The sequence below is a fragment of the Embiotoca jacksoni genome, unplaced genomic scaffold, assembly GCF_022577435.1.
Source record: "Embiotoca jacksoni isolate LCO1_2020_lvr unplaced genomic scaffold, fEmbJac1.0.p SCAF_11, whole genome shotgun sequence".
NCBI classification, from domain to species: Eukaryota; Metazoa; Chordata; class Actinopteri; family Embiotocidae; genus Embiotoca; species Embiotoca jacksoni.
The window spans coordinates 13,690,792-13,710,075 of NW_027185241.1; the positions used below are offsets into that span (position 1 = coordinate 13,690,792).

At 38.6% G+C, this 19,284-nt stretch overlaps 1 protein-coding gene across 3 annotated transcripts in view; it reads right to left on the reverse strand.

Moving 5' to 3' along the window:
* Positions 1-3,071: 3,071 nt before the first annotated feature.
* Positions 3,072-19,284, reverse strand: part of LOC138194477 (CUB and sushi domain-containing protein 3-like) — a 229,342-nt gene continuing 213,129 nt past the window's right edge. For all 3 annotated transcript variants that reach the window (XM_069143245.1, XM_069143246.1, XM_069143244.1), the window contains exons 63-70: positions 18,519-18,630; positions 10,652-10,831; positions 10,201-10,266; positions 6,607-6,765; positions 6,133-6,245; positions 5,287-5,374; positions 4,002-4,143; positions 3,072-3,319 (exon numbers count right to left, since the gene is read on the reverse strand). In XM_069143245.1, coding sequence (XP_068999346.1) covers positions 3,160-3,319; positions 4,002-4,143; positions 5,287-5,374; positions 6,133-6,245; positions 6,607-6,765; positions 10,201-10,266; positions 10,652-10,831; positions 18,519-18,630 — 1,020 coding nt within the window. In that variant the 3' untranslated portion in view covers positions 3,072-3,159. The remainder of the gene's footprint in view (positions 3,320-4,001; positions 4,144-5,286; positions 5,375-6,132; positions 6,246-6,606; positions 6,766-10,200; positions 10,267-10,651; positions 10,832-18,518; positions 18,631-19,284) is intronic.

Below are 19,284 nucleotides of genomic sequence, written 5' to 3' on the forward strand. Positions count from 1 at the left end.
AGGTATGGTGGAAGACCAATCATTTTCTGCTTTCAATCATTTCTGACACCCTATTCTAATTTGTTTGAACGTGAGAAAACTTCTACAGACACACAGGAATTATACTATTTCATTCACAAATAAAGACACTTTACCATGCAAGCTAAATCAGGAGTATGTGTCTCATATGCCTCAGTGTTCACAACATACATGTAAAAACAGTCAGACTTTTGCAGTATTGTATCTCTATTGTGTTTACATGGTTCATCATCAAAACTGCTCATTTGGATGACTTGAGAGAAACAAGAACAACAACAGTTTACTTCTGCATGTCTTGCTGTATGCAAAGTAAAGTACATTAACATTTTATCATGCCTTTTCTGGAGTAAATTCCAGCTATTTGTAGCCAGAGAAGAAGACTAAATGAGACTCAGATTGCAGGGGAGTGGAAAGCTGTGTGAAGATTCAATAGATGGAAAGACGGTTTAAATATGTTTTGAAGGCTGAGACTGAATTTCTGATAATGTTAAAAAATGAACAGCTACATTGCTACAGGCAATCTTTAAAGATCTAGAGTCCTTCGGATAAGAGGAAATTTGTGATAATCTGATTCTGGGTAAATTAAGCAGTGGACAGCAACTTAGAAAGTCCTCTGCTTAGTTTACTAAAACTTTCCTTAGACTGCAAATGCAGAGTTTTGTAAGAGAGGCCTTCAAAGCTCAACTAATAACAGAATATCAACACAAGTTCATTATTTTAGATTTTATATATAAATTAACGATTTATACATTGCTGATAAAGAAAAAAATACAAAACTTTGTTGATCTTACATGACATATACATGTAAAACTTTACACAACATATTCAATAACTTACAAATGCTTTATTTGCATAAAAAATATATCTCTTTACAAAAGTTTTGTCATATGTACATATTCATATACACAGGTTCTCGAATGGGATAACAATTGTGTGGTACATTGAAAAGCATTCTACTCTACTCCGGAGTCTTGGGATGTAAGACTGACTGACTGTACACTGTTTGTCCCAGGTGCATGTCTTTTCTCATCCATAAGAAATATGAACTCTCAAAATATATTACATTTCGATAACACAAGACATCTTGCCAAAGAATGCCATCAAGTATTAAAACTGTATAAATGTACAAAATGGAACAGCAATGACAGGAGTCAACATAGTGGTACAAAGTACAATAGCAGCAATTGCTATACTGGATCACTTTTTGCCAACATGTACAGGTATGAAACTATGAGCTGCTCTCCATAAATAAACCAGCTGACATCACTCTGCTAAATCATTGCAAACTGTGCAGATAACTTACAACAGTGTGCAGTTTTACTAATGAACGTTCTGTCCTCCTTAAAAAACATATGCCCATACAGTATTCAAGGCACTGCAATGATGTAGAAATGTGATGACAGTTTCAAATTCATTTTTCACTTTTAAAAACATAATCGGTGTGGGATGATCGTACAATACTGATGGTGGCTCATGTGTAAGTGTGCAAATTCTTTCATGAATACTGTACATTTGTTGGCAGAAGCTGATGGTTCTATAAGACATTGAAATAACCATTTGTATCAGTGGGTGTTAATAAAATAGGCCGAGGCCGTGTATTCATCAAGAGTCTTAAAGTAGAAGTGTGGATCCAGAATTTATTGAGCGAGGCACGGTTTCCCAAAAGAATCACAGAACAACAAACGTTGATCAGTTTATGAAAACCAGAGATCATGTGATATTTGCACGTACTCTGTCTTGGAGTTCTACGAAAGTAAGGCAGACGCACGCCAAGATTTTTACTAACATAAACCAAGACATCAAACTTCATCCAACCTCACGGACATATCTTTTCACTGATTTACCTAGATCACGGCTTAAATAAACATCTGAGAAACTGTGGCTATTAGCGCTGTGGTTATTTTAAACCTTGTCATTTAATAAAAACTGAAATCATTAGGCAAGAAACTCCTACTTTAAGATTCTTGATATATCCAGGCTCAAGGCTGGGGTTAATTCACTCCAAATAAGATTTATTTAGGAACAGGATTTAGAGCTGGAAAAATAATCACACTCAGAAAAATTACCTTAATATAACTCAATAGTTCAGAATAGTTTAATATGCCCTTACATCACCAGTGTACTGAAAGGTACAGTATGCCTTGACAAGTGTCTCAGGCTGGTCGGCAACTGTCACACTTAATGAACATTTCTGTGTAAAACAAATTAACAGCACAACTTGATAATAAACTATAACACTGACTGTATCTCTGGTGAAAAAAAATGCACTCTATTGTCAGAGAACCTGCACTGTAACAATAAAAGCCCTAGCATTCCCATTGGCACTCGAAAAATTGTACTGCACGTCGGTAATTAAATCCCCGGCCGTATACTTCGTCAGTAGGAGTTACGGTCCAATTAAGAGGTATAATTGACCATGTAACTTTGAACAGACTACAGCATCGACACAATTCAAAGAGAGGCAGTTTCTTCTCGACTTCTTCATCTCCTCTTACACACCCTACTGCTTGGAAAATAGAAAACAGATTACATTGATTAACTCACAGTCGAGGAGCTCCACAGCTCCATAACAGAAAATAATTCTCATCAGGACGAATGCAAGACGAAGACAAAAAAAAACAACCAACAACAACATAAAAGAAATGGGCTAGATCTAGGCTGTGTTTTTGAAAAGAAAGACCGTAAATTTCGTATTTGGCATTGTGAAATAACCCCCTCTATATTTATACTAGAGAGCATAAAATACTCTATTTTCTATATATGCCAGAGGCTCTTCTATTCATAAAGTCAACACTCACAGAGTGCAAGAACACTTCTCTTCTCTGCACTTTGGGAAGATCTGAAAAGGTGTGGGACCTCCCCTTCCCCCATCTTTCACCTTTTACCTTCTGTAGACGATCAATTACAACCAAATAAGTGTTGCTGAAAGTGTGCTTTATGTTTCTGAGCAATTTTCTGTCTTTGCAGTGTGTTATCAGAAACTGGGAAAATATAAATATGTCTATATATATATATATATATATATATATATATATATATATATATATATATATATATATATTCATGTGAAGCAAACAAGGAGAGGTTGTATTCTCCATCCATGTGTTTCTCTCCTTCTGTCTTTCCCTCACTCAGTAGACATCAAACCATGGTGCAGATGGTGTTGAGATTGGGGTCAAAGCGGACAACTTTCCCCTCAGCGGCCTTTGTGTTTGTGTTATACATAGGGTTCTCAAAAGTGGCCTGTCCATTGTTGTTCTCGTGGACAGAACATCCTGTGTACTGCGCTTTATCCGTTTTCCTGCAGGGGAAAAAAAAGGAGGTTGCATATTAGTTGAGAGACAGTAGGCCCAATTATATCCCCTTCCTTCCAATCAAATAAACATGCCTCCATTATCTTGGTGTGGACAGCTGCAGTAGGTAAATGAGGCTGAATTATTGCTGAAAAGAGTAGTCAGCGGAGCCCTATGCCATTTCACTGGTAACAAACACAATGAGTCCAAAATCTGCATGTCATACACTTTGTGTGTGTGTGTGTACTGTTGAGGTAGGTAATGTGTTGACAACCGATCTACACATATTCACACTGTGCCGCACGTGAACATATTGTACAGCACGTTATATACTGTATCAAAATAGCTCTCATTAAAAATCTCTGACGTATGCGACTGTGTAATACGGTTTGCATGGTAATATGTTGACTACTACTGCATCATGCTTTCTCACAAAGTCTCTCACAAGTGAGCAACTGTATCCAGAGAGGAACCTCACCGCTGTAAAGCAGGCACAGGAAGTGGGCCGCTGTGTACCGTCTACCTCATCTTTGGCTAACATTCTCAAACTTTTCACATCTGGAGTCAATTACTAAAACTTTAAAACTTTCTATGTCATTCGAGCCCCCCCCCCCAAAAAAATGCAGATTACAGAAAAAGCTAAATTTAGACTCCAAGCTAATATGGAAGACACCGGGATACATGACGTACCGCTGCTTGTAGAGATAAAAACCGAGGCCTGCAAAGATGAGAGCAAAGAAAGGCACGAGGATAGCGACGGCAACAGAACTGCTGTTGGTGGAGCCATTGGTTTCAGGGTCAGTGAGCGTAACGTTTTCTCTCACACTCAAACCTGGAAAATAAAACAGAACATTCATCCAGAGAACATTTAAACAGTAAATATGAAGTGTATTTATTAAAATTTGGATTCTAAAATGCTACAAACAGACACTGTAGACACAAAATGGAATATTAGAAAGATACATATCATTTGCTGATGACGACGATGGTGACGAAAATGATGATGATACTGATGATGATGATGATGATGGTGAAGATGAAGATCACAATGTTGACAAGTTGGAGACACAGCAGCCAGTTGATTAAGATGATAATCATAATGATCACACTGATAATCATCAGTGTCGCTAAGATATTGTGGTTGAAGACAACTGTGATGATGATGGCAGAAGCAACACTGAGCACAAAGAAATTAAGGACAATAATGCTGAAGGAAATGATACTGTTGCTTGACTGTGCCAAGAGGACACTGACACCAGGTACAAGGAGAAATACACAATAAATATAAATTACAGACTAATGAAAACATACAATTTCCAGAGAAATTGTAGGAGTAACTAGAAAGACCCATCAGACCCATTTTTGACTTCAGTTTGTAGTTTAAAAAAAATATGTTTTAAAATTAAACGCAGTTGCATTTTCTGTTTTCTCTCTGTTTGTTTTAAGGTCTCCACATCCCACAGTGTTAGGACTATGTAACATTGTGAAAATATAGCCCCATCAGGAAGATTGAGGGCATCAGGACTGAAAACGGGTGCTGGGTAAGACAACATAATGCACGTTGTGAAAGACGGCAAGCTGTGATTGACCAGTGACCAATTTGGGGTCAGTCATGTCTCTCGACTGAGTCACAGCAAAAATATATGACTCTTTAATCTCCTAATTTGACACATTGACCATCTCATCCATATTGTTCAGTTGGACCCCAGCAGAAGCTGATCATTAGACTAAATCATAGTTGTATATGTGTCTTAAATTCAGTTTTAAGGTGAGCACATCTAAACTCCCTTCAACTCACATACATCATTCTGCACAGTGATGCTCAAACATGCAAGAGAAGTCATGATACTCAGATTTTTTTTTTTTAAAGGAGGAGATACTTCAACATCAACCTCTTTTCTTTTAATCATGAAAAATGGACGACAATGATGAGTGACCATCAGCAATGGGATTTGTTGTGAATGAAGACACTTACCAAGCCGCTGTAGTCCAAACTGTCCATAGTCTTTACCCTGTATAAAGCCTTGGAACACGTAGCTGCCTCCCTCAGGCTCAGCTGAAACCTGGTAGAAAAACGTAACACACAGTTTAAGATACAGTATGTTTTGTTTCAACTGCATACTGTAAATAAAGTGTTTTTGTTCTTGGCACCTACGAGAGCGTCGCATCTATTCCAGACCACATTACAAACTGCTGAAATACTGTATTTATATGACAGTCAACGCATTGTCATACTACATTCAAAAATAACACCTTTGTTTTTGTTTTTTTAAACTCGGCTCGAGAGGCTGTGCAGGATGCTATCAATAGCTCTGCGGTGTGCAGTCAGCTGTCACAGTAATAAGGTGGACCTTGAAGTTTATTTTAAAAAAGGAACTTCAATTCCACAGACAAAAATTGCTCTGCAGTTGTTCCAGGTCCTTTCAATGACAGGTGGATGTCGGAGCTTATTCAGCAAATTGTCAATGCAGCAACACTGAAATAGTTCATACACAGCACTTGATGCATCTGATGTGCAGCCAATGCAAATATATTTGCATATGACAGAGTACTTGGATATTGCTGTTTGGCTTGTTCTCAGTTTCTTCTCATCTATTGTGATTTCAATTTGCTTTTCTTGGCACTCGAAGGATCACAACAAACTAATAATGAGGAAACACTGGCTTATTTTTCTGGCTTCCAAGAAGTTCCAGTCCATCTGCGTGTAATTTAACTTGTCCGTCAGACTTGACAAAATAAAATACATTTAAATACGGTTGAACCTCCTGGTTAGTTTGAAAAGATCACCAGCCATGTGCTTCAAATTCTTGTGTATACTCACAAATCCATCCATTGCCCAGGTCTCATCAGTAATCCTGCTCAAGGAGCTGTGGGCCAGTGCTCTCATCTGGTACAGCAGGAGCATTAACCGGGCCTCCTGCCGTTTGTAGATTCCTACAAGGTAGAGGACAAGAGGCAGGAAGAGAAATGATGCGAGTAAAAAGATATGTGGGTGGTAGTATGGTGAAGAAAAGAAGAGTAGGGAGGAGCAAGGAGGGGAAAGGTGAGGAAGAGTGAGGAGGGAGGAGACGAGTGGCTCTTGAGTGGGCAGTTAGTCAGTCAGTCGGTGCAGAATAATACATCCGTATTGAGAGCCAATAGTTAATTTCCACTCTCATGCATGAGATCATTTGGTGATTGACTGATTGACATGAGGCACCCTCAAAATAAATGGAAGTGACACGGGGGTAGTGAGAGGAGGAGCAAGGAGGCGGAGGGGAGGAAGCCGACGACAGATGATTTATAGATGACTCACCCGAGAGCAGAAACTCCATGTTACTGTCTGTTAAAGTTACATTGACTTTTCCCGTAGTGGTATTAAAGCTTGTGACTGTCAAAGTCATTGGCTGCTTCTGGCCCTTGTAATTATACGAGCCCTTCCAGATGAAATCCGGGGCGAACACATCGTCAGGAACTGTAGGAAAAGAAAACAACAGAGACATAATCAAATAATGATATAAAGATATAAATTACATTGTAATATATATATATATATATATATATATATATATATATATATATATATATATATATATATATATATTAGTGCATCCGGAAAATATTCACAGCGCTTCACTTTTTCCACATTTTGTTATGTTACAGCCTTATTCCAAAATGGATTCAATTTTTTTCCTCAAAATTCTACACACAATACCCCATAATGACAAAGTGAAAAAAGTTTGTTTAAATTTTTTGCAAATCTATTAAAATAAAGAACGAAAATATAACACGTACATAAGTATTCACGGCCTTTGCTCAATACTTTGTTGAAGCACTTTTGACAGCAATTACAGCCTCAAATCTTTTTGAGTATGATGCTACAAGCTTGGCACACCTATTCTTGGGCAGTTTCTCCCATTCTTCTTTGCAGGACCTCTCAAGCTCCATCAGGTTGGATGGGGAGAGTCGGTGCACAGCCATTTTCAGACCTCTCCAGAGATGTTCAATGGGGTTCAAGTCTGGGCTCTGGCTGGGACACTCAAGGACATTCACAGCGTTGTCCCGAAGCCACTCCTTTGTTATCTTGGCTGTGTGCTTCGGGTCGTTGTCCTGTTGGAAGATGAACCTTCGCCCCAGTCTGAGGTCCAGAGTGCTCTGGAGAAGGTTTTCATCAAGGATGTCTCTGTACATTGCTGCATTCATCTTTCCCTCCATCCTGACTAGTCTCCCAGTTCTTGCTACTGAAAAACATCCCCACAGCATGATGCTGCCACCACCATGCTTCACTGTAGAGATGGTATTGGCCAGGTGATGAGCGGTGCCTGGTTTCCTCCAAACATGACGCTTGGCATTCAGGCCAACGAGTTCAATCTTTGTTTCATCAGACCAGAGAATTTTCTTTCTCATCGTCTGAGTGCCTTTTGGTAAACTCCAGGTGGGCTGTCATGTGCCTTTTCCTGAGGAGTGGCTTCCGTCTGGCCACTCTACCATACAGGCCTGCTTGGTGGAGTGCTGCAGAGATGGTTGTCCTTCTGGAAGGTTCTCCTCTCTTCACAGAGCAACGTTGGAGCTCTGTCAGAGTGACCATCGGGTTCTTGGTCACCTCCCTGACTAAGGCCCTTCTCCCCCGATCGCTCAGTTTGGCCGGGCGGCCGACTCTAGGAAGAGTCCTGGTGGTTCCAAACTTCTTCCATTTACGGATGATGGAGGCCACTGTGCTCATTGGGACCTTCAATGCTGCAGAAATGTTTCTGTACCCTTCCCCAGATCTGTGCCTCGATACAATCCTGTCTCAGAGGTCTACAGACAATTCTTTGGACTTCATGGCTTGGTTTGTGCTCTGACATGCACCGTCAACTGTGGGACCTTATATAGACGGTGTGTGTCTTTCCAAATCATGTCCAATCAACTGAATTTACCACAAATGGACGCCAATCAAGTTGTAGAAACATCTCAAGGATGATCAGTGGAAACAGGATGAACCTGAGCTCAATTTTGAGTGTCATGGCAAAGGCTGTGAATACTTATGTACATGTGCTTTTTTAATTTTTTATCTTTAATAGATTTGCAAAAATTTCAAAACAACTTTTTTTACATTATCATTATGGGGTATTTTGTGTAGAAGTTTGAGGAAAAAAAATAATTTAATCCATTTTGGAATCGGGCTGTAACATAACAAAATGTGAAACAAGTGAAGCGCTGTGAATACTATCCGAATGCACTGTATATGTATATATATATATATATTTTTTTTTTTAAATATCAAATCGACGTTATGTTTTTAATTCAAGTGGAACACCTGCACCCACAGAGCGAAAGGGTAATTAGACATGCAGCGGAATCAACACATCCATCACATGATAATCTTTTCCTTCAATTTGAATAACATCACGTTCCTTATATGCTTTGGCAATCTCAGTTAATGATAATTAAACACATTATGAGTGAGATAAAACTAGACTGGCGCTGTGGAATCACAGAACTTAAATAGTTGTACAACAATAACTTGTTTTGTTTCTTCTGAGCATAAAAAGCTGCCTACTGCTACTTAACAACAGGAAAGTCATTGTCAGAGTACTTAAATTAGAATTACTAGGCAAAGTAAGGTGGAAAGGAGATGTATTGCTGATGCCGCATACAACATGATTGTGACTACTGTTAGTTACTGCTAATAACTAATTACTTTGTGTGATACTGATTATGCAAAAGCCACATGTAATTCTAACAGAGCTAAACATTGCCAGCACTTCCTTTAACAATCATGTTTTGCCTTCCTGGATAAATTTAAATGGTTTGCCTCCCATACTTGATTGGTAATAATGACACAAAACTTGATGATAATTCATGTTTTACTGACTACCTTTAAGATAACTGCTCATGTCAATAATATGCTCACAGTGACAAAGCTGATGTTCAGCAGGCCATGTTTAGTATCTTCACCATTTGAGAGTAGTTTAGCATGTTAGCATGCTCAAATTTGCTAATTAGCACTAAACACTGAGTACAACTGAGGACAACTCGTGGGAAAGTCAATAGTTGCAAGAATTTGGTAACAAAAAAAAGTACTGATAAAAAGTAATGCAACGTCTCCAAAAACCCGTCAACAGCCTGATACTGAAAGCTTTCTTTTTCAAACCGCATGGTTCCAGTTAATTGTATTTATTGTTTACTTTTAATTAAAATATTCCAAACTAACATTTGAAATTATTATTGAATGGTATTACAACACTCACTCACACTGATTGGCAGATCAAGAGCCTTTTGAATATTTACATCATAAACACACGTCTACCAATTACATGCATGTATTATGGGAGAATATCGGACTAATAACTCTGCTGAACCAATATTTTTTAATTATAAATGATTTATATAGTGCATATTAAGTAGATATTGCCTCTATTATGAACTGTCAATTTGTTGTCTTACTAATTTAATTTATTTGTATTTTTGTCGTAATTATTTACTCAATTAGAAAGTGCTGGATATTAAACTGCAAAAGATGAATTACTGTTTTATTTGTAATATTGTCATTACACAAACAATACACATGCCAATAATTTTCCTATTAGTTTAATTATTTTCCTCTTCTAAACTGACAAGATGCTGACAACGGGCCACAATTGCAACAACACTTAAGGACTAAAAGACTGTGCTTTAGATGAAAACACACAGATTTATTCACTTTATAAGAGATTACTGTGCAGGCACAGAGCTGCACTTTTCACACTATGCGAAGTGCATACAATGAAAAAGTCACCGACTGCTTGTGAGTGGAGGTTCTAGAAGATTTTTGTTGCATTCATAAAACAAGATGTTACCCTGAAGCTGAAATGGTCCTATCAAAACGCAGATATAGCACTGCCAACTGTGTCTTTTAGCTGAACAGCTTGTATAATTCAGTACTTACCATTCATTTTAGGGCTTGGAGTTCCGAGCACGGGTTTGACAGTTTTCTCATGTGATTTGGAACCGACTGCAGAATAACATAAATATGGATGTCACAAAGATACAGTGATACACAGCATGGCCTAAACTTTTACTTTTCAAAGTAAATACAACTCAACTGTAATGTGCTGCCTGAGTTACACTTTTCCTTATTTAGCTAAGAAGTCTGTTGGTTCAGTTCGAACGTAAACATTTACAAAAGAAATTATCTCAACAGGTTTATATAAACTGGATAATGATAGTGACACAGTGGGTTAATTTATTTACAGCAGATGTCACAGGAAGGAATTTGAAATATCAAGAGTTTACTTTTATATTCTGCACAACGTTCCTGTGGAACATTTTAACTTTCACTCCATCTTCTCTCCACCTTCTCCATCATGTGCCCCCGCAGACCTCTGACAAGCACGTACCTCGGCACACAGGCACCTTGCCAGTCCAGCTGCCGTCAGAGCGGCAGACACGGTGCTCTGAACCCCCAGAGAGGAAATAACCTGGCTGACAGGTGTACACCAGGGTGTAGCCGTAGGAGGGCAGGTCTAGACCCGTGACGTCAGCATTGGCTGGGCTCCGCGGCTGTTTGCAGGAGTGAGCTGGAGATCAAGCAAAGGGCCAAATACATCAGTACACACACATCTACACCCAGATACACATAATACGGGAGCAGTATACATGCACACACCCAGACGCACACACACATCCAGATTTATGCACTCACTAGTGGGAGGGAGTGATCGGGAAGGGTGAAAGGAAAAAAACGGACTAAAAAAGGAAGCAAACACATTTTTTAATTTCATTGAGTCCAAAGAGCTAATAGGAAGCATGTTGATACTTTAATATCTTTGGATGCTTTTCTGACATGAATGTGGTCACTTGTGGCTCAGGTTATGCAATGCTTAATTTTGGACTTAAATTAGCCCACAACATGAGGTATCTCATGCTGCAATGCAGTGCCAATGGAACACAAGGCCTCATTATAATTCAGTCAGTCGATGGGAAAACCCTTTGGTGGTGTTGTTTTTGTATTTCTTGAAATAATCAACATTTTCAAGGTCAAGACCAAACTGGACTGAGCTCATGAGTGCCCTTGCACAATAGTGCTGAAGTGAATTTCATTTTAACCTTGTGAGAGCATTTTCTATCATGAGAATGTGCGTAAAGGTTGCACGGTCACACACTCATGGGCACTTCAAGGAAAGAGAGTGCTGACTAAAATAATTGGCCAGTGGGAGGTTTAGAAGTGCAGCCCATGTCCTGGTCAGGCTGCATGCTCGAAAGAGTGTGAGCTCTCTCAAAAAAAAAAAAACAACAACCACTAAAACCTAAGAATACATGCTTAAGAAAGAAATTTCCACTTTCTCCATTAATGGTAAATGGTATGGACTTAAATACTGCCTTTTTACCTTTGTACTTTACAAAGCGTTTTACAGTTTTTGCAGGATTGAACCGCTATTCTTACACACAGCCGTCCAGAAATCGTCACTCAATTACTCTTAATGAAAAAGCAAAAATATATTTTAAATCTCTCCTTTACAAAATTATTCAGATGCTTCGTAGTGACACTCCAAGTTAGGGTCAAATATTTTTTTATAATTATTGAGATATCTACAATTTGATTAGAGTCCATTTGTGGCAAAGTGAATGGAGTGAACATGTTTAGATAGGCACACACCTGTGTATGTAAAGCCACTCATTGCACGTTGCATGTCAGGACAAAAACCCAGCCATGAAGGGAACTCTTTATAGACCTCCATGATAAAACTGTAGAGAGCTATAGATAAGGCAAAGGGTATAAAACCATTTTTAAAACTTTATACTCTCAATCATTGTGAAACACCAGAAGTTTGAAAACATCAGGATGCTTCCTCAAGTTGCCTGTCCGACCAAACTGAATAATGGAGTATTTAGTATAACCAGTCGAAGTAAAAGAGATATGACGGTCGCTTAAAGTTTGTCAAACTGCATTTAGACTGTATTTCAGACTCTAAGAGCACGAGAAAAGATTCTGTGGTGTGATTTGACAAAAACTGAACTATTGGCCAGATGTGCGAGCACCTTGCCTGAAGAACAGCACTACTCATCATGTGTCTCATACCACCCCTACAGTTAAGTATGCTGGAGGCAGTATCATGTTATGTGGGTGTGTCTCAGCAGCAGCAACCATTAAACCGGTCAGAACTGAGGGAACAATGAATGCAGCAAATATAGAGAGGTTTCTCCAGAGTGCTATGAACTGAGACTTGGGGCGATAATTCACCTTTCGGCACGACAAAGGCCCAATGCTTAAAGTCAAGACAACATGCACTGGAGTGGCATTCTGACAAGTATCTAAGTGTCCCTGAGCGGCCTAGCCGCACAGAATCCCCACAAATCATATGTGGAGAAACCTGAACAGGGCGGATCATCTGACAGTGCTTGAGGAACAGCCAGAAAGAATGGGATAAACTGCCTAAATCCAGGTGTCCAAAGCTTGCAGAGACTTCCCTTGAAAACTCAAAAGCTGTAATTACTGCAAAAGTGGCTAGTGATATGGTGATTTACAGTAGAGTTATAAAGTGTACTTTACAAGCTTTAGCTAAATGGGAAACTTGGGACAAAAGCTGTTAATGCAGTGTTTCCAAAACACTAGCCTCTTATAGACCATATTAAATATTTTCATTTTCTCATGAGTGGGTTGAGTATACTTAGTTTAATTTTTCACATCAACAAACTCTCTCTACAAAACAACAAATTATGCAAATCAGGCTACACCAGCAAAAAAGACTGAGGGGTTGAACACTCAGGCTCCAAGGTGTCAACAATAATGTGCAAATAGTGAAATAATTTTGCAGCCTGTGAGTGAAAGAATACGTTGCCAGCTGTCAAATGGGAGACAGCTGCAAGTGAGTCACAGTACCAAATCGGTCCTTCATGGCGTCTTAATGACATTAGTGGCAATAAGATGTGGGGGAAGCCAGGATGAAACCCAGTTTCTGGGCATTATGAAAGACGAGGAGACTGTAGGAAAGTCCTCTTGTTGGATATTACTTCTGCTGCTGTTTGAGCTAGTTATATTATATGTGTGTGCGTATGCCGGCAGACACACAGGTGAAAGTTGTGTGCAGAGATCTAGCAGAATACTTCTCTGATTCATCTTATACTCAGCTACAAAGTGATGTAACAATTTTGTAACCTCTAAGAAAGACTAATAGGATAAGCACAAGGGAAACTGTATAAGTCAAAGTGTACATGCCTCCTACAGCGTTGTCGTAGGAATAACTCACTCATTCCCCAAGTTGTAGTTATAAAGTCTTCGCTGCCTGAGCACAAGTATATGTAACCCATTTAGAATGAGGGACTGTCAGCACATGTCCATAGTGGCTGTAGAGTCTGTAGACCATGAATACTACAGACACATACAATGCTGATGAATTATTGTATCAACGACATTTCATATTCCTCATCAGGGTCTGCTGACTGTGGCATGTTTATGTATGCTTCAAACAGCGCAATGGGCTGACTACATTTGGCATCGAAGGACACTTTTTATGTCACACGACAGCATGTAATGTTCTTAGTTCAAAGCTGGTAAATCTGACGGAGACAGAGTGCATTAGTTAGGGACTGGGGACACAGACAGACAGAGACAGATACAGGTAGACGTATAGACAGGCCTGCTGATGGATTTCTGTTGGAGAGAAGGAGGTTGGCGAGCTTCAGTAACGGCAGGCTACAGTAAAGTTAACTTTAGATTTACAATGTTTTCCTTGCAGCTTTTTTCTTTGTTTTTTTTCTTTTTACATGCGATGCTGTTAACATGCCTTGATATCCAAATTATGATAATTACAAATTCACTGCTGTTGTTTACAGATTAGCATGCAGATTTTGACATCAATTTTTTAATTTTTTTAATTTTAAAGTTATTACTGATTTGAATGCTTCCTAAACTCAAATCCCAAAATTTCACTGTTGCTGTTTTGGAAGTATTCATTGTTGAATTTAAAAACGCTGGTGAGGAACAGGTAGTGAACTAGAAATACATTTGGGGATTTAGGTTTTGTACAACTAAGCAAAAATGTTAACGTGATAGAAAGATAACATGATTAAGAGCCAGTGATACTAAAGTCAGACTTGTGTCCATTTTGCATCTATTACATTTATTGTGTTGATAATGCCTCTAAGTTTTTGCTTTCGCCAGCTGTACAAGATTGGTTGGCTTCACTTTTAAATCCATTTAAGTGGCTTAATAGCAACAGAAGGTCATTTAATCACAGATAAAGGTATTTCAGAGGATTTATGACTCAGTTGTGACCGAGGGTCGACACAGTGTGTCGGATCTGTACAAAAGCAATCATACTCAAATACATATACATAACCACCATTTACCCTTAATAAATTATGGGCCAGACAGCCCACTGGGCCTTGTATGCCCACCATCAGGGTTGCATGTCTGAAACATGAATACTAAATAAAAGTTAGAAATCAACCTGCTTCATTTTGAAACAGAAATAACTTTATGTTTAAATTGTTATATAAACACACTATTCATACTATTATAAAATACTTTTAGGCTGTTAAGACCTATTCCAAGAAATAATGATTACGAACTAGCACATTTGAACTATTAACACATACACGTCATGGTATTGTTCTGGTCCATATTGAATAGAACTTTCACAGTGTTAAAAGTATGTGAACTTGTAGACTCAACAAAAGCTAATTATAGTGTGGAGTTAACAAACCTGGAGAACAATCAATGAGTCTTGACTGGAGTTGCGAGTTAGAACTAGTGACTTATAGAAAATCCATTTTAACATTGCTATTCACAAGAAGCCTGTACTGATGTAAACTACAGCTTTTTGGGCAATAATTGCTGATTTGCATAAAGCTGGATGGAGTTACAAAGTAATCTTAAGGAGTTCAGATATCCATCAGTCCACAATGTCCATAAATACAGACAATTTAGTTGTGTAACTACTCTTGCTAAATTACTTCAAAAGCACCACACAGGATCTTTACTGTGGTGAAAAAAAATCAAATAGATAAAAAATAAGAAAGAAAAATGAATGCTATCTGCACAGGAGAACAAGCCAACGGTCTTCTTGAAAGTTGCAGAGATCTGATCTGCAGCTACAAGCTAAAGGTTATTGCTGCAGATGGAGGTTTGACTCATTATTAAATCCAAAGGGCCACTCCCTGTTTCCAACACCAGTATGAATGTTTAATGTTGAAAGATGACTGTTTGTATGTTATTTGCTGAAGCAAACTGTATTTGTCTGTACTTGTGACGTAGATGAAGGTCAGATCACATTTCATGACCGGCAGAAAACCAGGTAACTCCAAAGGATTTGGATTCTTTTTTCGGCCACTGTATGTGCAGCTGTGAAATGAAGCTGGCTTCTTCCTGCACAAATAATATATATTCATAGCCAAGACCTGGAAACATAAAGTTGGCCAGGTCTTTAAAAAAAAAATATTCAGAAAACAGAGCGTGTAGTATGGTATGAATGTATACAATCTGCTGGATGTTTCTACACTACTTTCCATTTTAAGAGCCGATGTGCTGTAAAGTTAAAGGCAAGTTCACCTGATATAAAAGATATCTGTATATAAAATAAATCTGACAGTTTGCAGAGTTGTTGCCATAAATAAGAATATTTAACCAAACTTCACTGATGTTTCTGTGACATTAAGGTAAAATCATTTCTGTCAAACACTATTTGACAAATTTAAGAATTCATTCCTAAAAGTGTGGGATAACAGAAACTGGTGGTCAGCAAAGACACGTTTCTGTACTGTAATTCCAGCAGTAAAAAACGACAGGACATTTTTCAAGCCACAACAGGCGATGAACAGGCCAGAGAGCTGCTCCTGAAATGCTGCAACCCACCTGACAAAGAAACAGTACCTGCTGAACAGCACGAGTCGAGGAAGTGAAAAATCTCAAAACATCATATCTTCCATTAAAGTTAATGTGACTGCGGAGATGTTGTTTTTTTAGGGGGTCCAAATCCATGTTCCTCTAAACCTCTCAAAGATTGTTGTTCAATGTGTCACCTGCTGTGTAAAAATATTTACAGTGATCAAATGAAATCACAAGACTTAAGTAGGTTTGAAATGTTTGATCATTTAATTCAGTAAAAACTGAAAATCTAAAAATGTTTTATCTGTGATAAAATCCACTTCTATGTTTACAGATGTTGCTTAACTTTAAGTCTGTATTGAGTTTTTGTCAAAATATTGACATTTTTTGGGTCATCTATTAATCCCACTATTATATTTAAAGTCTACAACCTCAACTACCGTTTTTGAACATATAGCAGGTTAGATATCAATACAAATTTTTTAGGATTATAAATTTGGCTTGTGTTGCCCCCTTCAAGACAGAAGGAGATGCTGCTGACAAACTGCAGCGCTGGTAGAATATTCACTTTCATTTCCATGACAATGCAGGCTACATTGTGATGTATTAGGCTTCCTCACAGGATAATAAAAAGGTCTGGTGTTTAACAACCTGAAAGTGACTTGAAAGTGAAATTTCATTTTAAAACTTGAAACTCTATATTCGTGTTTGGAGGTTGGGAGTCTGTTTCTTATGTTATGGTATTTTCCTGTTTTCTCAGCAGGTCCAACACAAAGTTTGTCTCCCGAAGGATCATGTCATCTCAAACCTTCAAAGATTTTGGCAGCAGTGCATTCACACTATGTATGGCACAGTTTGCATCAGTCATTCATCTGCATGCAGATATTCTTCCCCACCCACAACTGCTGAAACTTTTCCAGACACAAAATGATAGTTATTTGGCTAGAATGACATTTTTAAGTGTCAGTTTTTAGGCGCTTGCTGGAGCACCAGCCTATAATTATTTTGACTTAAATTTGCTCTGGCTGTTGCTTTATTTTAAGGTACCTATCAGTCAGGGGATGCGCAACATCCAGAACCATTTCACAGTGAGCAGGCTGACAGGGTCAACAGTTACAGAGGATGCAGGTGGAGCAGAAAAGGCTAAGGAGCCATCAAGTGACAGAAGTATAGACAGGCGTGCTTTTTGCATTCTTTTTTGTTGTCAATGAATGTTTAAAACATTTTCAATTTGAAAATAAACTCCAGGAATGATAATCAGACCCTGACAGTGATGATTTAATGACTATTTTGTTGTTGTTTTTGTTATTTAATGTTCTAACTGTAAAAAATGCAATAAAGGAAAAAGAGTGCAAATTATATTATTGTAAATTTGCATTATATATTACAGTTTATACAATTATTATTTCATAAAGTATTTGGTTGCTTTCAACCATATAAATGCACCCTACTAGCTTTAATTCAGTGATGGTGAATATTGAAGCACCTTGCAGTGTAACCCAATTCAATTCAGCAGCTTAACAAACTACAACCTCCAAAATGAACACAAAGTGGAATCAACAAGTCTCTAAAGCGGTTAAAACACACTGTTAACTCTCATGAGAGTAGGATTTCACAGTGATGTCCTAATAGACTGCATTAGATCCAGTTAGGTGTACCTGATAAACTGCTGAGTGTGTGCACAGTAAAAAGCACATATTCAAGAATTCACAATCCCTATAAAAGTTCCCCTTCTCCTACTGCAACAAACACACACGTGAAGCCATGCTGCACAGTAGATCAGGCGGAGAATGAAGGGTAGGTAATACAATGTTTCTGCTTCCTCAGCATAAATGTCTTCGGGCCTCAAGTGGGTGTCACGTCTTTTTGTAGTTATGAAATCAAGATTGCAAAACATCATCTGAATCCCCTTATCATCACACAGCTCAAGTGTTTACAATGTAAGTGCTTAGTGAAAGGCAGCCTATAGTAAGATTTGAAGTGGGAATATTTCCATTAAAAAAAAAAAAATGCCTCAGATGAAAGGGATTCCACTGAGATAGCGAATTGCATCACATTTCAGAAAACCCCTTCTCTCGGCAAAGCAAACAGGCTACACTGCACGGCTCTAGTTTGGCGATGGTCGACAGTTTGGGTAGTTCAAACACAATGACAGTAATCATGGTCAACACTTCACTCTCAGAATGATGGCAGGCTGATTGAGGCACAAGCTGTAATCTACTGTAAGGTCAGAGGTCACAGCAGAACTGTGCGAATGAGAGAAGTTGCACTGAAAGAAGACATCAGCAGACTCAGAGAGGGTGTGGGGTGAGGAGAAGAAAAACGAGAGGAGCCAGCAATGCGGATAAATAGTAACAAGATACCAGAGGGGTAGTGAAACACAAAACCAGGGAGAGTGATCTAAAGACATAGCGAGAGCATGAAGAACAAGCACTCACGGATACAGGTGGACTGGATGCCGGTCCAGGTGAGATCCGGCAAACAGAGCCTGGTGGTGGAGCCCTGCATGATGTGTCCCTGTTGGCACTGGAAGTCCACTCTGCTACCCACCTGGCCACAAACAGACAGAGTCAATACACTGATGCAAATGCCAATAGGCTCCCAGCATCAAATCTGAAGAGCTTGGAAACAATACTGCACACTAGAGGTTTTCTTCCCTTTTTTTATGATTATCTGTAGCGTGTGGAGGCAGATGAATACTAGTCCATGTTTGTGTTCTTGACTGATGCACAAACATTAGAAAGTGGGGGAGATGGCTTTTTTTGGTAAAAAAAAAAAATATGGAGCAAAGCTGTTTTCTGTTATCTTAATAAATGACTTTTATTTTTTCAGCATCCATCCCAGTCGACTCTTTAAAGAAAGTCTTTTTCTCGTTCGGTGGTGTCAAGATGTTGGTAAAGTTGTTCAGTAATGCAGAAAAATGCATGACATCCGCCATTACAAAGCACTGATCCAAATAAGCTGCTTCTGCTTTCATTTGAGACAAATTTCATATCAGATATTCTGCTGAATGTTGTGAAGAAATTGTTTGCACTTAACTTGTAAGTGACACTCTAAAAGCAGCTGGGAGGAAATAAAATGAAAAAATAAAATGACACTGCCTGAGAGCATGTCAAGGGAGCTACTGAGCATACACCAGTGGTCCTGATATCAATTTACTTTTTCTCTTGACTCTGATGCATTTTTTCCTCGCTCATTTTTACA